Here is a 9,994-nt window from a genome sequence, read left to right on the forward strand (position 1 = left end):
GTAAGGTGGTGGCTGTGAACCGTGCATGTATGATTTCAATAGGAGTTTGAAGTGTAATCTAGTTAAGCAGTAGGAAGTCGCATAAGAATGGTTTATTTATGTTGTTATTTTTGAATTGCTGTATTAAACTGCTGAAGCCTCTTGAAGGAAGACTCTAATGGTTCCTGCCTTGTCAGTTGTTGGTTGCTTAATTTCCCTAAATGCTGCCATTTCTCCAGTGTTTAGAAAGAAAATTCTCTGAAATGTTAAGAAGTATAAGGGATTTGCATTAAGATCAGGCTTCTGTTTTAATGCTGAGGTGCATTTGGAATTACGTAAGACATGGGTATAAATAAACTTGTCTTTTTTTAAATGATGTCTTACAGATAACTGGATAAGAGAAGTTCATCTGTGGTGTCCTGAACTGAATGTCCTTTTTTACTATGGTGAGGAGTGCAATTTAGAAATTAATCCAATGATACAGTTGGTTGCATGTTTAGCCTCAGAAAACATGAGTTGTTCATAGAAGCATTATTTGTAAATAACTGTTTAAATACAGATATTTAATGCTGATAGTATTCCTTTATACCATCTTAATTTTTATATGCATTTAAATTAAATGTAGTTGTACTCGTGTTTTGTCCTTTCATAGGATCCCAGGAAGACCGGAAACATCTCCGGGCAGACATTAATAATAAAGTTGTAGATTTCAATGTCATTGTAACTACGTAAGTACAGTAGTTAAAAAAAAAAAACAAATTTAGTTAGCATCTACTGACCTCTAGTGGTGTAACAAAATTAGTTATCTGCCAGTTGTATTTTACTAAAGAGCATGAGGTTTTCTTCAATTGTCCTGTGTGGTGTTTGGCAAGAGTCAAAGGCAATGGGGGGTTATTCTTTTCAATGTCACGTAATGAGGGGCATGTAAAGCATGTTGACCTATCTTTGCTTTGTATATGAAATTCAGAGAACAAGTAATTAAAAAGCAATGTTTAGAATTTTGTGAGATGGGAAAGGAATTTCATTTTCTCTTCAAGTAATGATAAAAAGATGTTTATTAATGCTGTAGCAAGTACTGTGTTTTTGTAAAAGATTTATATGTGTCTTTGGAAAGTGTTACAAAAAGCAGTGACTGATCAAGTAATCAGTAGCTATTTGACAGTGGTAAACTCATATGGTTGATTACTTCTAGGCAGCTTTAGTTTAAGGCCCCTTATGTTTCTTTCTGTAGCTCTTAAAATTATAATTTATATATAATAATATAATTTAGTATATAGAATATATATATATAGATAGAATATATATATATTTAGTATATAGAATATAATTTAGTTGTGGTAGCAGAATGTTCATGTTAAATTTGCACTTAATGTGTTTTTTTATGATGTATTTCTTCTGACAGATATAACTGTGCAATTAGTAGCTCAGATGATCGAGGACTGTTTCGCAAGTTGAAGCTTAACTATGCAATTTTTGATGAAGGTCATATGCTCAAGAACATGAGCTCTGTACGCTACCAGCACCTTATGACAATTAATGTAAGGGATTTAGTTGTTTGTTGAGGGGGTTGGGGGACAACTCTCTTTCCTGTTCTGTTGTTATGGGCAGTGGGGAAATAAAAGAAATACTGATTTTAAGTCATAGACACATCGTGGTCCAGAAATTTAATGTGCAGGTGATGTTGAAGTTTCAGGAGTAGATCCTGCATTATAAGCTCTTTCAGTGAAATGAGTTTTCAAAAAAATGTAGTTAATTTCTTAAAGCATCATTACAACTATGATAGTGGTTCTGTTTCAGTGTTAAGCAATTTTCCAGTTTGAGCTACAGTAAAGATTGTAAAATTGCTATTCTGAAAACAAAAATGACTCATATAAAAAACATTGTAATATATAAGGATGTATTCTGATAGGACTACAAAAGAAAAGCTAGCTTTAAAATAATTTTTCTTGTAGCTTGCACCTTAAGTTAATAGCATTTAAGAGAAAATTTGAGTACAGCTCTTTTTCTAATGACTGATTTAGCACTGTAGTATTGGTTCAATAATAACATACTTACCACTTGAATTATTACAACTTACTTTTCGGTATTTTTGTTAAATGCGTTTTTAAGAAGCTGATCTCTAAGACTTTAAATCGTGACATGTACATGCAATTCAAAACTTGTTCTTAAAATACTCTATGACCTTAAAAAAGATATGATATGTGGGCAACAACAAAAAAAAATACAGGGATTTTCTTACATCTGGATTATGCTTCTTGAATAATCTTAAATTGATCTGAGGTCAGTCTTCCACAGATCCCCAAAATATCTTGTTGACTTCACCAGGAAATTATTCCGTGAGATTTAAGTATATTTGAAATTTAAATAGTTACAATTTAAATTAAGTTCACTTTCTCAGTTCTCCATGAGCTGTGTTGCTCCTTCTAATACTATTTTCTAATCCATTTGACTAATGTTTCTCGTTACTATTTTTCACTTTGGATGAATAGGCGAAGAATCGCTTACTGCTAACAGGAACTCCGGTTCAGAATAATTTGTTGGAATTGATGTCTCTCTTGAATTTTGTCATGCCACATATGTTCAGTAGCAGCACTAGTGAAATCCGAAGGATGTTCTCTTCAAAAACAGTAAGTGTTGTGTATTCTCTTCTCCAAGCTAACATTTTTTTTTGCCATGCTTCTGTGTTTTGATACCTTATGGAAACAGGTAACGTGATTACGAAATCAAGAAAGTGAAACAATGAAATAAACCATTTCAAGTAAAAATATGTCATAACAGGATGTCTCAGAATGCTAGGTCATATTAGATCTGTCTCTTCTGGCTCGATTTTTCTAAAATCTCTAAAATTGACAGATAGCATTGTTATAGCTGAAAATTTCACACTGCAATTGAGTTCTTGCAATATTTTCCTTAGAAGAGTGCTGAAGAACAAAGCATATATGAAAAGGAGAGGATTGCACACGCAAAGCAGATAATAAAACCATTCATCCTAAGAAGAGTAAAAGATGAGGTAACATTTTATTTTTAAAATAATCGTGCCATAGTATCAAAAAGCCTGATGATTTCTGAGACTAACATAATTCAATGTCGTATTTTGTCAGTGCTAGTTTTACATGTTTATCTAAGAAGAGCAGGAAACTTGAGCTACTCTTCATCTTCCAGGAGTTTGGAATTAAGAATGTGACCTGCTGCTGCAGCTTTATATTTTGATGCTCAATATTTGTTGATTGTTTGCAGCTGGGAATTTTAGTTAAGAAAGATCACTGAAAGATTATTTGGTGCACTAAGCAGGCATCGAGTGGGAGATGTTTCCATTTTCAAATCCAAAACCTATCTGCTTCTATTTATAATTGGATGTGTAAAACAATGGAAAATTTTAATAATCTGAAAAGTGTATCTATGTCTTACTGTGATTCTTACACACTTAGTAGTCAGTAGCTTGAAAAATAAATTACTGTGATTAGCAGTGGAGTAGCTTCCAAGTATTGCGTTTGTTATTTTGTGTGTTTTTTGAGGTGTGCAGGTCGTGTTACTTGAGTAGTGTGTGTGTGTGTGAGGTGTATAATCCAAAACAAGTGCTCAGTTTGTAAAGCAGTCTGTTGACTCAGTTTCAGTTAGCAAAGTTGCAGCCAGTGAAAGGATGGCATGAGAAGAATGAGTACAATAGCTTAAAAGCAGGCTTGTAAAATAGCAGTCAGTAATTCAGTACAGTTTTTACCTGCTACTTTTTTTTTCCTGTCAGGTCCTTAAACAGCTACCTCCCAAAAAAGATCTCATTGAATTATGTGCCATGTCTGAGAAACAAGAGCAACTCTACTGTGATCTCTTAAATAAGCTAAAGAAAACTATTAACAGTAACGGTATGTGATGGTGTTTCATTTGCCTTTGCTGGATTTCTTTTTCCATGCATAGGTTGCTGTTAAACGTGACTACAAAAATCTTTGCTTTGTAGAGATGTCTAATACTCATAGTGGCTATATGCCTTCTATGATTTTTTCCTAAGTCCAGTTAATAGGTGAAATATTAAATATAAAGAATATTCCTTATAATATTCTGAGAAATAAAGATGCATTATATCTGTGTGCTTCTTCTGAACATATGTTATTTCTTTGTTGACAGAGAAAAACTCTGATATGGGAAATGTAATGATGCAACTTAGAAAAATGGCTAACCATCCTCTCTTACATCGTCAGTATTACACAACTGACAAGCTTAGAACAATGTCCACACTCATGCTCAAGGTAAGGTGATGAGATTCAGCCCCAGTTCTTAATTTCTCAGAACTTTTCATGGGGCTTAAATAGACTTTTATTGTCAGTCCTCTGGTCAAAAGTGTGTCTTTTGCAAATCTTAATTCATTGTTGCTGCTTTTTTTTTATTTCTCTGTGTCTATCCAGTGCTCTAATCAAGCTCTTTATGTGTTTTAACGCTGATTCTTATATCAGGTGTTAGAATGGAGAGAACAGTTCTGGGACTGCAGTCATCTCTTCATTAGCACCCCCTTAATACCTCTTCCCTCCACCCCAAGACTTAAAACCAAAATGCTTACAGAAAGGTTTTGGGAGGACACTTGAGTATATTAGTATTTGTTGAGTAGCAAGAAATCTAGGCTATACAGAAGTAAAACAGGGAATGTAATAAGTACTGAACTATTAATTTTTTTTTGTCATATGGCTGGGGTTAATGCCTGTGGAGTTTGGGGAAAATTGTTGCTCTTTCTAAAGTACAAACAAAAGAGAATTTGGACATGCAGCAGGTACTCAAGAAAGTCGCAGCTGGCTTTGAATATCTCCAGCTTTTTTAAAAATAAAGCCAGTCAGGGTTGGGGGGAAGGGGGGAAGTCACCTATTGGTTTATGAAGGATTTTTGTCCCCCTTTTTATTCCTGCTCGTACCATCGTACTCTCCAGATGTGGCTTTTCTTTTCCTCTTTCTTCCAGGCATGACATCCCTCTACCCACCCTACATCTTGGGCTGGGCTTCCCATGTCTTCTACCATCTATCCAAGGATTGGATCTCCCTTTTAGGGAGTGCCTCTTCAGGGGAAGAGATCTGATACAGGGGTAAAAGATCATAGGGCTTGATGGGAACTAGGTAATGACTGTGGAGGATGAGCATATACTTCTTAGTTTTTGGTAGTACAAATTATTTTAAAAGCTAAATTGCAAAGTAACAATTCTCTACTATAAACCTGGGGTTCTAGACTTCATCTTTTGTTGCTTGCATGAGCCATGCTGTAGCATTTGTCCATGTCTAGTTGTGCTACTTCGGTTTTGTTCTTTCAGAAATTTTGGATGTAGTTGTGTTTGTATTTTCTAGTCTCCCTAGCAAGGTTGTGTATTGCATTATTTCCCTTCATTTTTTGCTAATAGGAACCCACACATTGTGATGCAAATCCTGACCTCATCTTCGAAGATATGACAGTAATGACAGATTTTGAACTACATTTGCTTTGTAAGCAATACTCTCATGTCAGTGACTTCAAGTTAGACATGGATCAGATCTTGGATTCTGGAAAGTTTAGAGCACTGGAACGTATTCTGTCTGACCTGAAAGAGAAGGTTTGTACTACCAATGGCTGAAACGTCTTTTCCTGTCCATCTAATGGCCATCTCTAAATAACTGTTACCATCTGCTCACAAGTAGCTGTATATGCAAGCCAGTTGCTTTTGTGGCAAGTATTACAATGATTTAAATTGTGTGCAGTACTGCAGAACAGTACTTAATACTTGTAACGTGTAGTACTACTTGTGCATTTATATAAACAACAAAGTTACAGAAGCAAAATAAGAGTTCCCATTTTTCCAAGGGTTCATTCTGAGTTAACACAACAATTGCTGTATCGATGGATAGTATTTCCGCATCCGTGAAATTTGAGTCTGACTTTCTTCTGGCAATTGAATAAGACTGTATTACACTGACTCAGCATATGTGGTTGTTTTAATGTAAACAAAAGAGGTCACTGCTGTGAGTCAGATTCAAACTGGCTAATTCTGCAAATAAGCATGTAGCATAATATTTCAGAGTGTCTTGAATTTGCACAAGTGTGTGCTGTGCATCTGTTCGATGCAATAGGGTGCCACTGGTCTGTATTTTATGGAAAATGGCATAAATGTAACATTTCTTTAATGCAAGTAAGTAAAATCACTTTTTTTTACGCAAATAATACATCATTTCTAGTTCATCATCTGTAATTCAAGTGTTTTAAAGCTTTTGTTTTGCTTTGTCATTTCCAGGGTGACAGAGTTGTGTTGTTTAGCCAGTTTACCATGATGCTGGATATCTTGGAAGTTCTCCTAAAACATTGGCAACATAGGTATATTAGGTTGGATGGAAGAACACACATTTCTGATAGGTATGTCACTTTTTTTTGTTGTTGTTTTACTGAAGATGAGTGAAGAAATGGATGTATGTGTGGTACGAGGATGTGACATAACACCCTGGATTTTCTGATGTATAGAGTTCTGTGGTGGCTGGGAAATGACTCTAGTTCGGGGTTTAATGTTAAATTTCAGATTGCGTTAGGGTAAGGCTGAAAAGGGAGTTTAGATGATCCGATTACTATTGTAGCACATCCAAATGGAAAACTTGCATCTTCAGCCGTAAAAGATGTTTTGATTTGCTTGTGTGTCAGCATGACGAAACAAAAGCTCAACTGTAGACACTCCTTTGAAGTATAGTTTATTAAAGTAGACAGGTAAGCCCTTTGTTTCTTTAGGACAGACTTTCCTTTGTCCTTTCCTTTGTTCTCCTGTTCAACAGCTGAAAAGGTTGCAGTGGTTTTCTTGTATTTGAGCTGTGATAGTTTTCTACTCTTCCCTATTCTGTGACTTTTTGGAGATGCTCTTTCTTTCCTTTCAAAACAAAACAATTTTTTTTTTGCTGTGATGTTACTTCCCACTTGCAGCTAAAATCTCTGCCTTTCTTTCTCTGTCATGTGCAGTTAGTCATGAACCTGAATTCTTTTCCTGTCCTGTCCCCCACAGATCTATTTGTTTTGCATACTTCAGTCCTCCCCACCTTCTTCCACCAGATTGCTTATCGTGTTCCGTGATGGTAATCCAAAATTTTTGTCCAAGCTTCACTTCATTCTTTGCTATCAGGCTGTCACTCTCAAAGTATGTTTCTCTGGTCACACCTGAGGATTGTTGGTACCCTTTTCCTTTATGCCTAACATCTGTACTTCTGAGTTGCTTTGCAATACCACTGGCCTCCTTTTAAAGAGATCATTAACTTAACTTCTGCTCTTTCAACTTAAGAGTGAGAGGGTTGTTTTTTTCTAAGGCCTGATACAAATGTTCTTGTGTTCTGTAGGATACATCTGATAGATCAGTTCAATACAGATATGGGAATATTTGTGTTCCTCCTGTCAACCAAAGCTGGTGGCTTGGGAATCAATCTGACTTCAGCAAATGTTGTTATTCTTCATGACATTGATTGCAACCCATACAATGATAAGCAAGCAGAAGATCGATGCCATAGAGTAGGTCAGACAAGGTAAGACTTCTTAATTATAATGTTTGTTTTTCTTGGAGGCAAGCTCTCAAAGGAGGACAATATTTTGATTTTAAAATTCCATTTCAAGCAGAGACTTACGTAAACCAGCTCTGGGTTGCATGGGAGCATAATTGTCTCACAGTTAAGAGTACTTAAGCAGTAATTGTCTTACATTTAAGTGGTGCAGACAGAACGAACCTTAACTGCATCCTACTCCTTTATCAAATTCTCTATAACTTAAATTTGTGGTGCTAGAAACTGGTGTATTTCAATGCAGATCTGAAGTCTTTGGAAGTGGTTGGCAAAGCTCTTTGTCGTCTTCCAAAGATATCAAAGCTCTAAAATGCTACGCTGTCCTGTAAAGTGAATCAATCATCTGCTTTAGAATCCTCACTAAAGAATAAGTTGTTGTGGGCAATAGAATGTGTTCAGTAACAGATATTTTAACAGTAGTATGGGACAAGGAAAAGTTCAGTTGTTTCTATTAGCACAGGTTTTTGTGACCACATAGACCCTTCTGGTGGCTGAGTGTAGGAGGGAAGAAGTTCTCTGGAAGTACGGAGCACAGCTGGTCCAAAAAGAAAAACTAGAAGTTCTAGTATTGCCCTTTAACAACCTTGTTTTTAGACCACTGCTACCTGAGCAAAGGCATGAGTCCTTCCCATTTGCACTAATCCAGAGAAACTATTACAATGTACTTATACTATCTTATGCTTTTTAGAGAAGTAAAAGTCATAAAGCTGATCAGTAAAGGGACTATTGAAGAATCCATGCTCAAAATCAGCCAGCAGAAATTGAAGTTAGAACAAGATATGACTGCAGCGGATTCGGGTAAGTCTCCTGCTCATATTTATGTCCACTTAAGTGAGTTAAGGAGATCACTGAAACGTATTATTCTGAAAAACAAGATCTGTGATTAAGATAAGACAATTTAGGTTTACATTAAACTAGAAAGATGTATTGTGCTGACTTACTGTGCAGTTTGACAGGAAGTACTCTTGGAATCTGACACACAAGTCAATGCTAGATGCTTACAAGTGAGGATTTTCTACAGTTTTGGTATTCTAGACTTTTGTCTGTTTATGTAAACACTAATGCATGTTTTTATCCTTCAGGAGAAGAAGGGACCATTCCAGCAGATATAGCCACGTTATTAAAAGCCTCGTTAGGCCTCTAAAATGTAAATGTGGAATTCAAGGAATAAAGGTAACGTTGTACCCCAAGGACTCGTTCATAAAGTTTATGGTCACCAATAATGTAAATTTATAACTTTTTATAGTTTCTTCATTGTATTCCTCATGGTATTGACAATTTTTAACACAACAGCATTCTTCTGATGCTTGAAAACAGAAATAGCACAAATGTGCCAACATCAGATGCTGAAAAAACGTTATTTTAGAGGACATTTTTCAAAATGGGGACCTAAGTAGTAATTGTTTTAACAAATCTGCTACTGTTTAAGATTTGTCAGTATTTTTGTAATTATTTCTACCTCCAAATATATATATGAAACGACTGTCTGTTTCACTGGATTATGCGTGTAGATTTTTTATATGTGCCTTATTTGACAATGCTCGAGTCTGTTTCTGCTTGTTTTGGTTTACTTGATGTACTGTACTGGTTTTGTATCAATTTGTTCAAATAAAATTCCATCGATTAACAAAATGTTTTCATTTTGTGGTTATTGTGGGATGGGGTTTGATAAACTTGCATGTTATGTCCCCTTGCATGTAATCCAGGAGGCAGCTTTAAAATGAGCTGGAATGCTCTGTTTGACCTGGTGTGGCTTTATCCAGTAGTAGATAATATAGTAGATAATTCGTTATACTCGAATCAAAGTTGTGATAGAATATAGATTATAAAAATAGTTACTGCCAAACAGAGCTCTCCACCCAGAGTGCAATCTGAAGTCTATTGCTGAAGAAGAGAGTGGAAGCTGAAGAAGGAAAAATCTGTGAAGAGCTACAACAAAATGCAAGGAATTGCAAAAGCAGGTAGATGTGAATACGCATGTCTGCTTAAGTTGGACCTTGCTTTCATTTCTGCCAATACCTGTTTAATCTCTGAACTTCTTGGTTTATGTCACTTATATAATTACATGAAATAACACAGTGGGGGAGGGGGGAGGCAAGCGTAAGGGGAAGCACTTTCCCAGCATTGTTCATTTGCAGCCCAGAGGATTACCCAAGTCTGTTGCGGTTTATCTACTTAAAACAGACAGTGGAGTCCTCTTGCAAGCACTTGTCTCCCCTTGAGTTTGGGTAAACTGCTTGCATCTACAGCCCACCCTGTTGCTAGCAGTACCACATACCTGCTTTTCCCATTGCTGGGAGAACAAACTGTTTATTCATTTGTTTTGTTCTACACCTGTTTTCACCCTTGCCACCATTGTTTGTTGCCTTTACTAGAAGAGATACTGAGCAATTGAATGTTTTTGCAGCTGGAGAACTAGTACTGGTGTGGGCAACGGCTCAGCTGGGCAGCTGCATTGTTTGTAATGGTGTAACAGGAACAACAAG

The 9,994-nt window shown here is 36.1% G+C and overlaps 1 protein-coding gene across 3 annotated transcripts in view; it reads left to right on the top strand.

Moving 5' to 3' along the window:
* SMARCAD1 (SWI/SNF-related, matrix-associated actin-dependent regulator of chromatin, subfamily a, containing DEAD/H box 1) overlaps positions 1 to 9,140 on the top strand; it is a 44,974-nt gene extending 35,834 nt beyond the window's left edge. For all 3 annotated transcript variants that reach the window (XM_013189538.3, XM_066996369.1, XM_048049440.2), the window contains 12 exons: positions 366 to 425; positions 632 to 707; positions 1,382 to 1,517; positions 2,469 to 2,606; positions 2,894 to 2,989; positions 3,722 to 3,839; positions 4,099 to 4,220; positions 5,351 to 5,539; positions 6,215 to 6,333; positions 7,293 to 7,475; positions 8,197 to 8,306; positions 8,591 to 9,140. In XM_013189538.3, the coding sequence (XP_013044992.3) occupies positions 366 to 425; positions 632 to 707; positions 1,382 to 1,517; positions 2,469 to 2,606; positions 2,894 to 2,989; positions 3,722 to 3,839; positions 4,099 to 4,220; positions 5,351 to 5,539; positions 6,215 to 6,333; positions 7,293 to 7,475; positions 8,197 to 8,306; positions 8,591 to 8,652 (1,409 nt within the window). In that variant the 3' untranslated portion in view covers positions 8,653 to 9,140. The remainder of the gene's footprint in view (positions 1 to 365; positions 426 to 631; positions 708 to 1,381; positions 1,518 to 2,468; positions 2,607 to 2,893; positions 2,990 to 3,721; positions 3,840 to 4,098; positions 4,221 to 5,350; positions 5,540 to 6,214; positions 6,334 to 7,292; positions 7,476 to 8,196; positions 8,307 to 8,590) is intronic.
* Positions 9,141 to 9,994: the final 854 nt, after the last annotated feature.

The sequence above is a fragment of the Anser cygnoides genome, chromosome 4 (genome assembly GCF_040182565.1).
Source record: "Anser cygnoides isolate HZ-2024a breed goose chromosome 4, Taihu_goose_T2T_genome, whole genome shotgun sequence".
Taxonomy (NCBI): Eukaryota; Metazoa; Chordata; class Aves; order Anseriformes; family Anatidae; genus Anser; species Anser cygnoides.